Here is an 18846-nt window from a genome sequence, read left to right as displayed (position 1 = left end):
GTGAGTTATCGTGAATCTTTTATGTGCTAACAATTTTCGTTTCTATTTCTCTTTTTCTTTTTCGTTGCTTGTTCTGGAAGATCTGAAAGTGAACGTGCCTCCTCGGATCACAAATGTGCGATCTTCTGTGGTGGCGAACGAAGGCGACTCCGTGGAACTACCTTGTGCAGCCCAAGGCTACCCTCCGCCCAAATACCTGTGAGTACTTTCCCTTTCGCCCTTTTTACGCCTAGAAAACAAGTCCTTTTTCAGCGAATATGGTATTAAAGCAAATTTCGCTTAAACTGTCGTGAAGTTGTAAGCAATTTGATTGTACTTACAATCACGACAAAAAAAAGTAGACTGCCCTGCTCGAGAGAAATCAGTCGTGCGACTAACCTTCGCGGCAGTAAACATCGCAATAAACGTTTGCGGTGACCATCGTTTCGGCATCCCTAGCGGGAAATGACTGCTACGACAGGTAATACATTGAATGCTTCTTTATCGCTCCACTGTTGAGGAAGCGCCGCAGCTCGAAACAGTCTATAGTATACGCAAAACGTATGTTCTAGCTCGTAGCACATCCAATCAACACAGGCTGACCAGCAGCCGTCCGCCCCTTAATGCGTATATGCCGGTTCTCGTTAGATCGTCGAAGCTACAAGCAGTGGCTTCGGTTCAGTGGGTTCGGTCAGCCATTGTTCGGTCGGTGACTCCCGGACATCAGCCGGGAATATCAAAGCCTCCCTGAAAGGACACTCGATCGTATAAAATTCAATATATTCAATTCACTTCTAGCTTGACCACCGCATAGACCGTCCGTCACTCCGGAATTACCTGCCTCGAAAGCGGCCGGTCGACGATATGCGTTAGCCCGGATAGCGACAACCTATGTGCGCTATAGAGAGGACACGGCACGAAACATGTTCGATAGTTTTCCCGCTGCCGCACTTATCACAAGCAACACTGTGGCTCATTCCGACACTCAAATCAAAGAAGTTGGGTAAAGCTACGCCAGCTCAGTGTCAAAAAAGTACTGTTGTCTCGGTTCAGAATCGTTCGGATGGGGAACGAAGCCGAAGATGACGGACACCTGTGTGCCAGATATTCGCCGTGTTTTATAAAAATTTCATGGCATCATTCTAAAGCACGCGAAGTTTCTCTGTGGCATCGTTCTTGACAGCAACATGGATCATCTTCGTGAGTAGGTCGAGCAGCTTCATCGGCGTCCTGGTTGCCCACTGTGGCACAGCGGCTTGGACGCCACTTAAACGTTACCGCGCGTCCTTGTTCGGTGAAGTGGTGAAGGCGCAGTGATGCAGGAATGTTGCACCATGTTATACGGGAGCTGCAGATAATTTTTATAGCAGTGGATATAGTCAGAGAATGTAAGCAGGACGGTTTAGCTTTCGTCTCGATGTCAACGACAATGACGCCCATGACGCCGACGCCCTTGGGAACACGACATAAACGACTACCGGGTCACAATCCTGGCGGGCGAGCACTCCCACCTTTCTGTATAGTGTCATGAGGTCATGAGGACCAGTTTGCTGTTCATAATTTTGCCGAGCCAACCACGCGCACTGGTTGTGATGTGTATACCTGTTGTCCCTGATGTTTTTCCTCACGTCAAAGTCAAAGTGGAGTTTATTTACATCGCCAAAAATTAACGATGCGGGTAGGCCCGGCCAAAAAGTGAACACAATCCCTTGAGAGGCGCCCGAGCCCCGCTGTACAAGGCATACAGCGAAAACAAAAAAAAGTATGCTGCGGGGGCATCTTGGCGCCCAGTTTTATAGGAGGTAAGCACGGAGAAGACGTGATAGAAATGCATTCACGGAACGAAACATCTAATGAGCGTCACATTCTTGCGACTCGATCCGCATACGGAGTATGCCAACAATATTTTTTTTCCCTTGTCCCTGTTTGTCACAATACAAAAAAAAATATTCCTTCATTCCTCGGGTTCGTGTTTCTATTCGTGTGGCAGCTATTACAAAATTCCTGGCAAAGTCTGGACATTTTCCTGAGGCACCGCGGTCTCGGAGAGCATGTGCGACTCAGAAAGCAAGGCGCTCGCACGGCGTCTCATATGCGCCGTACCTAAGATTCCGAGCTGGTGAGGAAAGGGGAAAAAAGTTTTGAAAAGGCCCTAGCAAACGAGGAAGCAAAAAAAAAATGACGGTAGGATAGTACTACCTCTCCTGGCAGTTACAAGAATACAAAATACAGAAAAAAAAGGCTAGACAGAACGGACTGCCTCACACGCGTACAGACAGGATAAGAAGCCAGACCCAACGAGAAACCGAGACCGCTACGTAGTGTGGCGTAAGAGAAGAAATAAAAAAAAAGAGAGAGGAAGCGACGTGGATGTCGCAAGCCCAGTTGCGGGCTCAAGCCGCAGAGAATGACCGCTGGTCAAAAAGAAGACCGCGCGGGGGCCGCAACACGCCTTTTCGGCGAGGGAAGATGGGATAGGAAAGGAGGACGGGAGGAAGAGGGATGTCGTCCCGCGTATTTTCCCAGTCTTCCCCAGCTTTGCTGCAGGCCTGCGCTGCTCCAGCGCAGACTCTTGATGGATGAAGACAGAGGGCCTCTTCACATCGTCTCGCGTGCGCGGCGTCCTCTTCGCGGCGAAGGATCGCGGCCGCTGGGCCGCCCTTTCGGGGGACGCCGCGCGCATATATAACATGTCGCGTCGCGCCGGTCAATATCCATGTAACCCTCCGGCGCTCTCGCGTTGCTTTCCGCGCGCGCTTCACGTGCATCTCATTTCGCGATAATCTGGCACCGGAGCGGAAGCTACGGAGCACGCCCGTACGCTCGAGACGTCACTCTACACTATACATTTAAATGCATGCTCAATACTGGGGGCGGGGACTTAGGAGAAGACTTTCTGTCCAGGGACACGCAGCGATCGCACGCGTTGGCACAGTCGCACTACTGATTGGCTGACGTCAGATTTACCTTCCGTCAAACTTCCGGGTAAAAATAGGCTGCTGATTATTATTACTATTATCATCATTATTACTATTATTACCCGCCGTTGTTGCTCAGTGGCTATGGTGTTGGGCTGCTGAGCGCGAGATCGCGGGATCGAATCCCGGCCGCGGCGGCCGCATTTCGATGGGGGCGAAATGCGAAAGCACCCGCCCGTATACTTTGATTTAGGTGCACGTTAAAGAACCCCAGGTGGTCGAAATTTCCGGAGTCCTCCACTACGGCGTGCCTCATAATCAGGAAGTGGTTTTGGCACGTTAAACCCCATAATTGAAGTAATTATTACTATTATTGCTACTATTACTACTACTACTACTACTACTACTACTACTAGTAGTAGTAGTAGTAGTAGTAGTAGTAGTAGTTCCAGGTTATCATCAAATGTGCAGTAGAGACAGGGGCCCACAGGTCCTTACTATCAGGACAAGCTCGCTATGGGAGATAAACCGAAGATCGGTCAACGTTTCCGTAAAGCACGAAGAAGCCTGAGCAAGAAACGTAAGGAGTTTTTATGTCGCAATTGAAGACGAAGAAGGCAACAAACAGCCACATGGTGGAAGCCTTATGGAAGCTAGCTGCTTAAAAAGTTCAGTGTATCGTGACTAACGCTCGCTAATATTGAACACACTTGAACGTACGCTGTTTGACACGGTGCTTTGTCAAGTCATGCAAACGGCGGCAGAGAACACGAAGGGCAAAATATGGCAAGACAGTCACGCGACACACTAACAACTGAACGCTTATTTCTTGACCGCGCACAATAAATGCTGGTTACAAGGTAGCAACTTTTGTTACGGAATGAAGGGAACGCTACTACGCGAATTCTGCGGCGTTCAAAATGTACCCAGCACAAGACCGGTTATGGAGACAGGAAGAGAAGAAACAAAGGTAAGCAGTGGGAATTAATGTGGCAACAAGAAAGGAGGCACTGGCGGCTCTTCCTTTTTTCAATATCTTTTTTGTTGTTGTTGTTTCGGTGTAGAGAAGGACAGAAGTATAGAGATTTTTAATATATATAAGCATATAGAAAATACATAAATATAGAAACGGCTATTGGAAGCCGTTCTTTTGATTTGTCATGTTTGAATCAAGTAAGCGCAAGTAATACCGTGCATTCTGTTGTGCGCTTCGAAAGGAACTTGGCACGAAACCTATTCATATAAATAAAAAAAAACGTACTTGTTGTAAAAAGGCAGGCTACATTAAAATACGATAACGAGTGTGCAGTCACACCTGCAGTGGAACAAGGAATACGTCTGGGCAAACAAAAAAAAAAGAGATGTAATTTTATTTTCACAAAGTCAATTATTGCAGCATTTCAAGGAGCGAGCACGGCCACATTACGGCATCTTACGCGGCAGATCTTTCTCGTATTTGAGTATACAGGAGCAGCTTAGCAAGAAACATGGGGAAGTCGTGTTAGCGCATCTAATTGCCGGTTTTCTGGCGTTACGTCCGTTGGGAAATAATGCGCGCCACAGGCGGCAACGCTCCAGTCACCGCAATGCCGAATGCCAAACTCCAAGCTCTTGAGTGCAGCCAGCGTACGTCGATACGGCAGAAGCCGACACCTTATGCTCCGCATTCCTGCACAATCCCCCCGCATCGCCCGCTCTTCCTCGTGCCTCGCTGCGCACTTTTCCTACTTCTACCTTCTCCTCCGGTTTCGTTCTGTTCTCTTCGCGCGAATGCCTTCTGATCCTGATCCTTCAGCACACCACTCCCCCAGCGCGCACCACAGCGCACCACAATGCGGGATACGGACGCGCCGGCACGTTCCCCATCTTCCCTACAAAGGGCTCGACTTTCGCGCTGCGGTCTCAGCCCCGAACAAAATAGCCTCGGCCAGTGGCGCGTCCTCCGAGGAGCTGCCGTTGTCAGCTCGGCTTGACTGCGGTTTGGGTCGATTGACTTTGAAATAGGTTTTCGGGATCGCACTCGGGAATCCGTCCGAACGAAGCGGCTGCCGAAAGTAAGACGCGGCGCGGAGGAAAAAAGCGAAGAGGACGCGGGAGGGCTTTAACGGTGCACGCTATCGAATTTGCAATGTGAATCGCTTAGAGGGGCGACTGTCCCGCCGGGTAGGTCACTCCGGCCTTTGGAAATTCCGGCCAGCGTAAACGAAACGCGGCGGATAGAAAATAAAGCAGGAACAGTGGGAGAGAATTGGGGAGCAGGGGCTGTAGGGGCGCAAGAAAACCGAGAAGGGCCTTACCGGCAGTAGTTCGGCACCGTGAGGTCAGCTGTGGAGTTCGGTGGCGTCGCCTTAGGCCTGGGGTGCAAAAGCAGGCAGCTTCCCAAATGAAAGGAGAGAAGAATTTATTAACCTCTAAGCAAAAAAAAGAACCTGGTTTTGCCTTTCTTTTGTTTTCATGTCTGCATCACGTATAACGCTCAAAGATTAACGCTCACGAGTTCACTTGACCTTTAACGAAAGCATAATTAATACCGGCTATCGTGAATCATAGCACTCAGGGCGTAACTGTAAGTGGACACATGACATTATTCTTCATTTCAGTTCCGCATCTGTTCTTAGAGGCCGTCTATCATAATACTGCCGCCTGTTACACTAGTGGCAGAAAAAATAGAAAGTGCACTTATAAGCGCGTTTCATTTTTTGGGTTACAAGCAGAGTGCTTGGCAACTTGGTCGACCAACAGGCAATCGTCTCTATTTAGGACTTCTCGAGCACCGCCATGGGACACCGATGTCTTCATCGATGCGACAGTGCGAGCAGCAATGATTGCAGGAGTTCTCCGTTTATAGCAAGAAAGTGTATGCGTATCAAGCATGAGAAGCCAGCTCCGTGGTAGAGAAAAAATGGGAGAGCTTATATATATATATATACATATATATATATATATATATATATATATATATATATATATATATATATATATATATATATATATATATATATATATATATATATATATATATATATATATATATCATAAGAAGCCAACAAACACTGACCCCAAGGACAACATAGGGGAAATTGTGCTTATTAAATGAAATAAAGAAGCGATAAATTAACGGAAATTGAAGTGGATGAAAAAAACAACTTGCCGCAAGTGGGAACCGAACACACAACCTTCCCATTTAGCGTGCGATGCTCTACCAATTGAGCTACCGTGGCGCTCTCTCCCCATCCACTTTCTTTGGGTATTTTAAGTGCCCTATGAGAACCCTGGGAGTGTTAGCCAGCGCCACCACTCACAGACCTTGGCGGCGGACGTGGAACGCCCTTTTTGCCGCAGGCGTCACGTGCTCGTGAAGCCTGCGGCAAAAAGGATGTTCCACGTCCGCCGCCATACGTAGCACACAGCTCAGAGATCAATCGTTAGCTTACAATGTATGCGATGTTTACTATGCAATACATAATAAACATAGCATACATCGTAAACTAACGATTGATCACTGAGCTGTGTGCTACGTGGGTACAGTGATATATACATATTGTTGCGGGAAGAAAGCAGGCCCACGAGTGTAAAATAACTTATATTTACAAATGATGGATATGGCGTTCAGGCAACCGCCAGACTTCGTCTTTCTCTAGTCTAATTCAACGTCTTCCTTCACTTCACCGTAACATCACCCTCCCGGTGGGGGAGCTCCGTCCCGGTGCAAGTTAAACAGCCTCACTTATTGGGGGGACATAGGGCTTGAGCCTGGTGACGTGAACAACATCACTGGTTAAGTTGGGAGGCACGGAAGGCTGACCGAGTGGGGCGATCTCGTAGGTCACGTCGGACAGTTGGCGTAAGATCTGGTACGGACCAGAAAAACGGGACAGTAATTTTTCCGACAAGCCGACACGACGTGAAGGCGTCCAGAGAAGGACAAGGGAACCAGGTGAAAAATGGTGGTCTCGGTGCCGAAGGTCGTAGCGTCGCTTTTGAGAAGCTTGCGAGACTGTGAGGCGATGACGGGCGACATCTCGGGCCTGGGCGGCTAAGTCAATAGCATCGCGAGCGTAAGCAGTGCTGGGTGACTGTACTGCGGAAGGTAGCAACGTGTCAAAAGGCAAGGTGGGGTCGCGGCCGTACAAAAGGAAAAATGGTGAAAATCCGGCAGTGTCGTGACGGGACGAGTTGTATGCGAAAGTGACGTATGGTAAAGCGACGTCCCAGTCGCGGTGATCGTTGGAAACGTACATGGCGAGCATTTCAGTGAGTGTGCGGTTGAGTCGCTCGGTAAGGCCGTTCGTTTGAGGGTGGTACGCGGTAGCAATCCGATGTTCTGTAGAACAGGAGCGGAGCAGATCATCAACGACCTTCGATAGAAAGTAGCGGCCGCGATCCGTCAGCAACTGGCGAGGGGCGCCGTGGTGCAGGATGACGTCTTTTAGTAAGAAGTCGGCGACATCTGTAGCGCAGCTGGTTGGCAGGGCTCGTGCGATGGCATATCTAGTGGCATAATCGGTTGCTACAGCAATCCATTTGTTTCCTTTGATGGAAATTGGAAACGGACCAAGGAGGTCGAGGCCCACACGGAAGAAGGGCTCTGTAGGTATATCAATGGGTTGAAGCAAACCAGCGGGAGGCATAGCAGGCGTCTTCCGGCGCTGACACAGGTCGCAAGAAGCGACATAACGGCGCACAGAGCGATAAATGCCAGGCCAGAAGAAGCGGCGCCGCAGGTGGTCGTAAGTACGAGTGACGCCCAGATGTCCAGCAGTAGGAGCGTCATGAAGTTGCTGGAGCACGGTGAGTCGAAGGTGCTTGGGGACGACTAGGAGGAGCTCCGGGCCGTCAGGACGAACGCTACGACGGTATAAAGTTCCATCGCGCAAGGTGAACATCCGAAGGGACGGGTCATTGGGCGAGGAGCTTAGGCGTTCCATAAGTGTTCGAAGAACAGGATCCTTGCGCTGCTCGTCGCCAATGTGGAGGAAGCCGGAGAGGGACAGAATACTGATGTCCGAGTCTGCATCGGTATCGTCCGGTTGATCCACGGGATTGCGGGACAGGCAGTCAGCGTCTTTATGCAGGCGTCCTGACTTATATATAATAGAAAATGTATATTCTTGTAGGCGCAATGCCCAACGTGCAAGTCGTCCAGTTGGGTCCTTCAAAGAGGAGAGCCAGCAGAGGGCGTGATGGTCGGTGACAACGCAGAAGCTCCGACCGAAAAGGTACGGGCGAAATTTCGCGACCGCCCATACGAGCGCGAGACATTCTCTCTCAGTAATAGAGTAATTTCGCTCGGGCGTGGAAAGGCGGCGGCTAGCGTAAGCGATGACACGGTCTTGGCCCTGTTGACGCTGAGCGAGGACAGCGCCGATGCCATGACCACTCGCGTCAGTTCGTACTTCAGTGGGCGCAGAAGGGTCAAAGTGGGAGAGAATCGGGGAAGTGGTAAGCCGCTCAATCAGGGTAGAGAAGGCTTTCTCCTGTAGCGGTCCCCAAGAGAAAGAGGCGTCTTTCTTAAGAAGGTCAGTGAGAGGGTGAGCGATGTCCGCAAAATTTTTCACAAATCGCCGAAAATAAGAGCATAAGCCCAGAAAACTACGGACATCGTTCGTTGAACAAGGTACAGGAAAATTTCGCACGGCGTGAACTTTCTGTGGATCAGGTTGGATTCCGGCGGCGTTGACGAGATGACCAAGCATGTTAATTTCACGGCGACCGAAATGGCACTTGGAGGAGTTTAGCTGAAGGCCAGCCCTGCGAAACACGGAGAGTATGGTTGTGAGGCGCCGCAGGTGGCTCTAAAAGTTCGGCGAAAACACAATCACATCGTCGAGGTAACACAGGCATGTAGACCACTTCAAGCCGCGCAAGAGAGAGTCCATCATGCGCTCGAATGTAGCTGGCGCATTGCATAATCCAAAGGGCATGACTTTAAATTGGTACAGACCGTCCGGTGTGACAAAGGCGGTTTTCTCGCGGTCCATCTCATCGACGCTAATCTGCCAATAGCCGGAGCGGAGGTCAATTGATGAAAAGTATTGGGATCCGTGAAGGCAGTCAAGAGCGTCATCAATGCGAGGCAAGGGATAAACATCCTTCTTTGTTATCCGGTTGAGGTGACGGTAGTCAACGCAGAAGCGCCACGAGTTATCTTTTTTCTTTACTAAGACAACCGGTGATGCCCACGGGCTACTGGAGGGTTCAATGATGTCCTTGTCCATCATCCTGTCTACTTCTTTCTGTATGATGGCCCTTTCTGTTGCCGAGACACGATATGGCCGCCTATGAATGGGGCTGGCGTCACCGGTGTTGATGCGATGCGTGACAACAGATGTCTGGCCAAGTGGACGGTCGTAAAAATCAAAGATGTCCCGAAAAGATGACAGGAGATGACGAAGAGCTGTTGTTTGCTCGGAAGGAAGGTCGGGGGCGATCATCTTAGAAACATCGTCCGCAGGCGTCGAGTACGAAGGAGTGGATGACAAAGGTCCGTTCGTACTGAGGAAGGATTCAGAGGTCAAAAAATAAATCTGAAATTCTTCCAAAGGAGTGATATGCGCTATGGCGATACCGTGTGGCAAAACATGTGACGAGAACCCAAAATTGAGGATGGGCACGCGAGCGCAGTTTTCGCGGATCCGAATTAAGGTGCTCGGTAGGGCAATATTACGCGACAAAACCACGTCAGTAAGCGGCGACAGGACGTACTCGCCATCAGGTCCCAATGGTCACACGTGCTGTGCACATTCCAAGGACAGGTGACGTACTCCCATCGGCGACTCGCACGGTGCACGGTACGGCGGGGGTCAGAACCTTTTTGAGCCGGCGGCGGAGAGCAGCGCTCATAACTGAAAGCTGCGCTCCTGTATCAACGAGAGATCTAACAGGAACGCCATCGACTTCAATGTCCAGCAGGTTTCCACATGTAGGCAGGGTCAATAGAGGATTTGTGGGCCGGGTCGGAGTTGCAGCTTCACCTCCGGGAGCTGCGCCGCCTAGTTTCCCGAAGCGAAGCGACCGGTTGCAGAAGGGGACGAAGAGCGGTGAACGAGAGGCGAACGGGACCTACGACCTTGCGGAGACGGGGATCGGCTCGATCTTGGTGGAGCACTGTCGGCGTTGATGTTCCTAGTCGGCGTATAGGGCGAGAAAGTGCGATTGTCGGGTACTTGGCTGTAGTGACTCGGAGACGACCACCGAGGAGGCGACGACCAGTGGATGCGGCAATGACGGGCGATGTGTCCAATACCGGAACAATTAAAACAGATGGGTTTATCATCCGCTGTGCGCCATTCAGCTGGGTTGCGACGGAGTGGTGGAAAGCTTTGCGTCCGGGAGCGAGCGGTCGGAGAAATTTGGTAGGTGTTAATAAGGCGGACTGAGCAGAGAGATGGAATGCCCAAACTTGCTATTTCCTCCCGAACGACCGCTTGTATAAGGGAGATAGCGGGTACGCTTTCTTTTTTTTTTATTTTATTCATTTACCTCACAGGCTCCCGAAGGAGTATTGCGTGAGGGGAGGATACAGGGAATTACCAAAAAAAGGAGTAAAAAGAAATTATACATTGTTAGCGAGTAAACATGAAAGAACAAATATCTAACAATATAAATAACGGGATAAATGAAACAAACGACTGTGTGAAGTAACAAAAAGGTACCAAGAGATTATACAAATGGTAGGAGGTGAAGGTGGAAGAACAAGTCTGTAATAGTGTTAAAGCAATTAAAACAAACATTCAAACAAAACAAAAAGAAAAACCTATACAACTTCGCTACAAGTATTTGCTTAGGTGCGCGGTATGGTTTAGTTGTGACGAATTATGGAAATAATATGCATAAGCGTGCTTTGAAGGATACTGGGTCAAGAATGTCAACTATGTCATTTGGTAGGTTATTCCAATGTTGAATGGCACGTGGTAACGCGGAAGAATTGAAAGCATTTGTTCGGCCAAAGATACGCTGGAAACTGAGATGATTATGTAAACGCCGAGATGTACGAGATGGACGAGTGAGCGGCAGAGTGGACGGGTGCGTGCTATGGATTATCTTGTGAAATAGACAAAGCAATGCTATGGTTCTTCGTGATTCAAAAGATGAGAGAGATAAAGATGACTTAATGCTAGTCACGCTAGAGTCGCGGTGATAGTCTCTGACAATGAAGCGGGCGGCGCGGTTTTGGATCGATTCGAGAGATGCGATTAGGTAAGCTTGGCGAGGTGACCAGATAGGGGCTGCGAATTCCAGTTGTGACCTTACAAAAGTCTGATAAGCGATTTGTCTGGTGAGGACAGGAGCATCACGAAGGTTGCGTTTAAGATAGCCGAGCGTACGTGAAGCTTTAGCAGTTATTTTTTCGATGTGCGCAGACCATGACAGGTTAGGTGTAAGGAGAATGCCGAGGTACTTATATGAGTTGGTGCGTGTGACGGGGTTATTATCAAGTGAGTAATCGAAAGCGGAAAATGTCTTTTTGCGGGTGAATGTTATTAGTTTGCATTTATCAGTGTTTAGAGTCATTTGCCAAGAAGAGCACCAGTTAGTAATACGGTCAAGATCTCGTTGGAGAGCGACGTGATCGGAAGTTGAGCAGATTTCACGATAGATCACACAATCGTCTGCGAACAAGCGAATGGATGACGTTATTTCGGATGGCAGGTCGTTAATATAGATCAGAAAAAGTAATGGTCCGAGTACGCTTCCTTGTGGGACACCAGATGTTACATCGCTGATACTGGAAATAAAGTTATCGACGACGGTGAATTGCTTACGGAATGACAAGAAATTTCTTATCCAAGATACTGTTAGGGAATCGATATTTAAGCATGAGAGTTTAGCTATGAGACGGCAATGAGCAACACGATCGAAAGCCTTAGCGAAGTCTATGAAGATGGAATCTGTTTGCATGCCCTTATCCATGTTTAGGAAAATATCTGTAGTCAATTCGAAAAGTTGCGTTTCACATGATAGTCCTTTTCTAAATCCATGTTGATGTTTAAAGAAGAACTAGTTAGTTTCCAAGTGATTTGCTACGTTTGAAAAGATTATGTGTTCTAGTAACTTACCGGGAACGCTTGTTAGTGATATTGGGCGGTAATTGTTAACAGCGCTTTTATCGCCAGATTTAAAGAAAGGTATAACTTTAGCGACCTTCCAGTCATACGGAACTTCCCCTGTTGAGAGGGACTGTTGGAACAAGCAGGAAAGGACTGTGCTAGAGGAAACTACAGTATATTTTAAGATTTTTGAATTTATACCGTCCATGCCGGAAGAAGTTGACATCTTGAGGTTGTTGATCAGCTCAGCAACACCAGTGGTTGTTATGTTGATGGGGGCCATGTATGTACAATCAAGTTCGATGGGTGTTGGTATATTTGAATGGTCTTCCTCTGTAAATACGGACGTGAAGTAATTGTTAAAGATAGATGCTGAAAGCTCTCGTGCAATCGGTAAGCCATAGCTATCAAGTAGCTGTGAAATGTCGGAATCTTTAACGGGAGAGATCGTTTTCCAAAATTTTTTGGGGTTGTTTTGAAGTAGTGATTGCAGATCGCAAGAGAAATACTTTTGCTTGGCTTGACGCAGGGCATTACAGTAGGCTGCATCACAAGACTTGTGTTTGCTCCAAGACGCAGGTGTGTCAACACGTTTGGCCATCCTGTAAAGACGCTTCTTTTTATTCTTTAGAGTAAGAAGAGCTTTAGTGAACCATGGTTTCGATGAGTTAACGCGAAATGAAACCTTTGGTATATGCGCATGTGCTAATTCCCGACAGTCTGAACGAACGGGAGCCGGGGCCATGGCCTCAAGCTCACGGCGAACGATGCGCGTTATTTCTTCCGGTCCTGCGGGCTGAACGAACCGCGGCGGGTCTTCGCAAGAAGATGTCGCGGCGGTATTGGGCAACCGGTCGAAAGTTTGAGTGACGCGGCGGCCCTTCGCTTTTTCGAAGCGCCGGCACTCCTTAATAATTGCATCCACAGTGGCACAATCCTTACACATCAAGAGATTGAAGGCATCGTCTGCAATACCTTTCAATATATGGCCAATCTTGTCTGCCTCGGTCATGTTGTCATCAGCCTTGCGACAGAGGGCCAGCACATCCTGTATGTACACGACATAGGATTCTGTGGACGTCTGAGCGCGGCACGCAAGTTCTTTTTTAGCTGCCAGCTGACGACCGACAGGTCTGCCGAACAGGTCTCGCATTTTTTCTTTGCAAACATCCCAGCTCGTTAGGTCAGCTTCATGGGTGTCATACCATTGCTTCGCAGTTCCCTTCAGATAAAATATTACGTTTGCAAGCATCATTGTAGGATCCCACCTGTTGTTGTCGCACACTCGCTCGTACATCGTAAGCCAGTCCTCGACGTCGACGTTGTCCGTGCCACAAAATGTTCCCGGGTCCCGTGGGTGAGTGAGGATGACCGTGGGCACGGGCTGCCGAGGCGTTGTCGCTTGTGTCGGTTGATTTGCCATTGTGGCAGCAGGTAGATGACGTCCGCTGCGAAGTTCCGTGGTGGTACCCCGCACCTCCACCAAAATGTTGCGGGAAGAAAGCAGGCCCACGAGTGTAAAATAACTTATATTTACAAATGATGGATATGGCGTTCAGGCAACCGCCAGACTTCGTCTTTCTCTAGTCTAATTCAACGTCTTCCTTCACTTCACCGTAACAATATATATATATATATATATATATATATATATATATATATATATATATATATATATATATATATATATATATATATATATATATATATATATATATATATATATATGCGTAAACACACGTCCTGCACTTCGCTCCTCGGAGAGGCAGGACGTGTGTCGGTGAGCCGCGCAACGCCTCATTGCAATTTGACGCGGTTTAAATCAGGGATCTGTCTGGGACCTGAAGGAGACGTGACGTAGCGCATCTCTGTCGCGTTTGCCACTAAATCGCCACTAAATCGCCACTGAATATTTTTTTTTTCTCCTTTGTCTCCGTGCAGGTGGGAGAGACTGACGACGGCCGACAACGCCAGCCCGCACCATCCCGTCGTCGTGGGAAGCTCGAGGCACGAACCCTCCGAAGGGTCGCTGCTGATCCGCAAGGTGGAAGCGCACGACGCCGGCAAATACCTGTGCCTGGTCACCAACGCGGTGGGCGAGGAGCGGGCCACCATCACGCTCGACGTGCGATGTGAGCGCGCTTCTTCGAACCTCACTTGCTGTTTCAGAGCGGCTACGGCTTTCGTCGGCTCGTTCGCCCATTGTCTTGAGCCGGTATTTTGTAGCGATGCCTTTTCCGATTCAATGCTTTTTCAGGCTTTTCGCGCTTGGCCAGTGGTCAGAGCGACGGTCTGCCCAGATTATCAATGGGATCAGGTGGCCGTGTGCGGTGGATGACAAGAATAGAAGAGAATAAGGCATAGGGCATCGCTACAAAATAGCGGCCCTGGGGGTCGGGCCTTTCAACGCCACTACGAATGCGCACGATGCAAAGGGCACGTGATTCTGCTCTTCGAGACGCGGGATCTCAAGCACTCGCCGGCACATGACCGCTTGAGATGTGCTGGTTAGACTGCTCCGCTCTCTACCGGATTGCAAGTGCAAGTCGCTGCGAAAGAAATACAAACCTGCAAGTGCATCATTCCTTTAATCGAGTGAATAGTTTTGTGGAAGCAATCGCTGTTCACTTACACTTACAGTCAACATCAATGATTTCGTGCGCAACTCTTCATCTTCTTATTTTGTTTTCTTCTTTTGTTTCAGTACGTGCACGGCAAAAAAAATAGAAATGTGCCTCAAAATAGAACAGTGTGCTACTTTTCTAGGACGACATGAACCGAACATCACAGAAGAACAAGCACTTATCCTTGTCTGCTGCCAGATTTATACGTACACTCGTCGGAAAGTCACGCTGTTGTGTTTTGACCCATGCAGGACCAACTGAGCCGAATATTTTTCGTTACTAAGAGAAAGTGCGCCAGCGTCGACCAATGGCTGATCCGGCGTTTCGTCAGTGCGGATTATGCGTTACGACAGTTTGCTACTGGAGATGTTCTTGCAGGGCCAGAAAGAACGAAAACGGCGTACATTGTAGTGTGCTCTGTTTTCGTTCACAAGGATTGCGCGCGAGAGGGTCGCGAGAGACGTAGGAGTGGCAATAACGACTGGTCTTTGGACTTTGGACTAGTCCGTGGACTAGTCTCTGGACCCTTTGGACTAGTCGTTATCTTAGTTATCTTTAACAGATCATTAGCAACCACGTTTGTTTCTTTTTCGTGGCCACGGGCTAATATTCTACCTTAGCAGAAATCTAGTAATAAGCAGATGTTAACAACTACCGACCGGTTTCCCTAACCTCTCATTCTTGCAAACTACTCTAACATAGAATTTGCAAACATATCAGGGATTACCTGGAATGCAAGAACATACTAATTGTCAGCATGGATTTTGTCATGGTGTTAGCACCAAAACTCAGCTGGTTGAATTTTCGCATGGCATGGCTAAAGCACTAGACCTTGGTAACACATGTTGACACAACTTTCACAGATATTTCAAAAGCGTTCGACCATGCGGTTAACCATAAACTACTATTTAAACTCAGCATCATCCTCAGTAATCCTAAACTGGTAGACTGGAATTGCAAGTTTTATGCGAAGCATACAAGCCGCACAACCACGCTCTTGCTTGCTGCGCCGCGCGCGGCCGCGTAGCTACCATATGACGTCATAACAGCTGCAAAAGCGGAGGCTCAACTCGTGCGCTCGCTTGCGGCCGCGTAGCTACATAGCCGGGTCTCAGCTCGTGCGCTCGCCTGCATGAGTTGTTTCTTCGTATAGCCGAACCAAATATAGCCAAGCAACAGCAGTTCACCAGGTTAAACAGTGATTGAACAACTAAAATAAAGGCTACTATGCTTCTCATCCTGGGCTTAACCTTAGCTAAGCCACAGACATTTTTCTCTCCGACTGTTCACAATACATACATTACAATGCTTCTGACTCCTCTATTGCTAATGTGCCCTCTGGCATGCCGCAAGGCACAGCTCACGGCCCACTTCTCTTTCTACATTAGATTAAAGACTTGCGACAAAATATGTTTACTAACATACGTCGCTATGCTGATAACTGCCTCCTCTACCACAATATACACTCCCCTGAAGATCATGTTGTTCTTAATGATGCTTTCTCACACTTTTGCCTATGGTGTGAAACTTGGGAGATGAGCAAAAACTTCACCGAAACCATTTCAATGACACTCACTAGTTGTTTGACTCCTTCACTTTTCTCGTACTCTTTCTATAACTCCTTTCTAGTAAAATTAACCGAATTTATTTATCTCGATCTTCTATTCACTCACAGTTTATCTTGGAGCAAGCATATTGACGTAATATGTAATAAATCATTTTAACAAATCGGCTATCTCCAACTCATCTTCCGTGTGGCCACTCCAGAAACTAAACTGTTAATATACAAAACATTAATCCGCCCAATCTATGACTATGAATGTATAGTCTGGAACCCTTTCCATAAAACGATATTAACAAGATTGAGTCCGTGCAAAAGAAGGCTGTTTGTTTTCTCTACCATCGCTACGAGAGAGATTTTTCACATTCTTCTAACATCACTAGTCTGAACAAAAACCACTGGGGCAACAAGTCGCCACAACGAAAGCATAAAATTTCTTCACACCTTTATGAACTCTCCACGCTGTACCCACGTAAATAAATATATACATTAGGTTTTCTGGACATTCCGGTATACCCGCAGCTCTCACAACCTAAATATCTTACCATTGCAACCCAGAAATAACATGTACAAACATTGTTTCGTTCCTTCAACAATATAACGTTGGAATGCTTTCCCGGAAAATATGCGTTCTTTGCCCCTGACCGATTTTTCGCCTGCAGCTGAAATATGAAGTTATTGCCCCTCCTGTTGATAGCCCAAAATGGGATACAGTACGTAAGAGTAAATAAATAAAATAAATGAAAACGACTGTACTGTGAGTTCTGATTAATCTCTTCTCGCAGAAACAATGTTCGGTGGCCTCCTATAACCTCTGCATTATAAAAGCAGCGTGATGTGGATCAGAAAGGGCGCAATTTCACTGCATAATTGCACTGTGTAAGCAAGAAATAGGTTTTATTTATAAATGCGCATAGCATAAGCGTGCGCTTCTGCAACAGTGTTGAAACTCTTCCATTATGTAGGTACTCAAGCTCTTCAAATGGGAAGGCTTATGAGTAAGGATCAACGGCGAATACCTCAGCAACCTTCTGTTTGCAAATGACATTGTCCTGTTCAGCAACACTGGAGACGAGTTACAACTAATGATTGAGAACCTTAACAGAGAGAGTGTAAATGTGGTTGAAGATTAATATGCAGGAAACAATGATAATGATAAATAGCGTGGCAAGGGAATAAGAGTTCAGGATCGCCAGTCAGCCTCTATATTAGGTGAAGAAGTACGTTTACCTAAGTCAATTACTCACAGGGAACCCTGATCATGAGCAGGAAATGTACAGAAGAATAAGAATGGGTTAGAGCGCATACCGCAGACATTGTCAGCTCCTGACTGGAAGCTTCCCATTATCATTGAAAAGAAAGGTGTACAATAGTGCATTTTACCGGTGCTGACATATGGGACAGCAAATTGGAGACTGAAAAAGAAGCTTGAGAACAAGTCAAGGACCGCGGAAAGTACGATGGAACGAATAATGCTATGCATAACGTTTGGAGACAGAAAAAGAGCGGTTTAGATTAGGGTATAGCCGATATTCTAATTGACATTAAGAGAAGAAAAATGGAGCTGGGCAGGTCATGTAATGCGTAGGTTAGATAACCGGTGGACCATTAGACTTCCAGAATGGGTGCCAAGAGAAGGGAAGACTAGTCAAGAGCGGCAGAAGACGGGGGGGGGGGGGGGGGAGGATTCGCGGGAACTATTTGGAATCGATTGGCGCAGGAAAGGGGTAATTGGAGATCGAAGGGAAAGGCCTTCGTCCTGCAGTGGACATAAAATAGGCTGACGATGATGTCAGGTATCCTTTATAAAAAGCTACATTCATTTTTAGTAGTGTAGACAGAGGTGGAAATTTATCGCTACCCTGCTTGTAAACCCCAGATGGGAATACTTTCAACTTTGAAGAACCACCGCCTCTAGTATTCGCGAGAGGTACGTCTCATCCTTAAAAACCTTACCTTTCTGGCCTTTTTATGCGAAAGCATAAAATGGTCCATTGCGCTAAAAAGCCGGCGCCTATCGTCTACACAAGCGAAAAAAAACACCTAAATTGCGATTGGCTGCGACGCCGCGTCACTAGCGCGCCTCGACAGAGCCGAGCGGGCGAAAGGGAACACCTGCTGCGCCGCTGGTTCGCCGTGTGTTGGGTGAGGGGAGAGGGCGTCGCCGCGACGCCACGTCACCCTCGCTGTCAGAAGCCTGTGTTGTCCTCTCGTTCATTGGCCGCGCAATCTCTCGTCTGCGTTCTAACTGCGTCTCAATAAGGCCAAATCAAAGCGCGCCAAGCGGCCAAGCATCTATACGCGCTTGCTTCCCCGCGAGGAGTTCATAACTCGAAGGAGCGCTCAGCGGCGTTCAATCGAACATAAATGCTTTCGCATTCACAACTCATAAGCGCTTAGATTTCCTCTGTCTTTTTTTTCTTTTTATGTGGTCATGTGTCTGTTTCTTAGGTGAGCGTCAACTTTCTTAAGGGCATATAATGTTCATGGCATATAATTCATTCATTCATTCATTCATTCATTCATTCAATCATTCATTACTGAAGACAATTTATACACATTGTCTTGGGAAGCATAGAAAAAGGCCCAGAAAGTGCCTGATTTTGCTATGTGACCCAGACAACAGCCGCAGCAGTGCGGCTGCTGTCTGGGCGAGCCTGCCTTTTCCTTCCCCTCCCTGTTTCTTTCCGCACATGTGCTCACTTCAACACCGA

General features: G+C 47.8%; 1 protein-coding gene across 1 annotated transcript in view; it reads left to right on the top strand.

The window, feature by feature from the left end:
* The window catches only part of LOC135902057 (cell adhesion molecule Dscam1-like), a 177872-nt gene that overhangs the window by 11344 nt on the left and 147682 nt on the right, over positions 1 to 18846 (top strand). Inside the window, exons 5-6 of the mRNA XM_070537959.1 lie at positions 81 to 198; positions 13889 to 14079. Of these exons, the coding sequence (XP_070394060.1) occupies positions 81 to 198; positions 13889 to 14079 (309 nt within the window). The remainder of the gene's footprint in view (positions 1 to 80; positions 199 to 13888; positions 14080 to 18846) is intronic.

The sequence above is a fragment of the Dermacentor albipictus genome, chromosome 4 (genome assembly GCF_038994185.2).
Source record: "Dermacentor albipictus isolate Rhodes 1998 colony chromosome 4, USDA_Dalb.pri_finalv2, whole genome shotgun sequence".
NCBI lineage: Eukaryota > Metazoa > Arthropoda > Arachnida > Ixodida > Ixodidae > Dermacentor > Dermacentor albipictus.
This window is presented reverse-complemented; position numbering and strand designations above follow the sequence as displayed.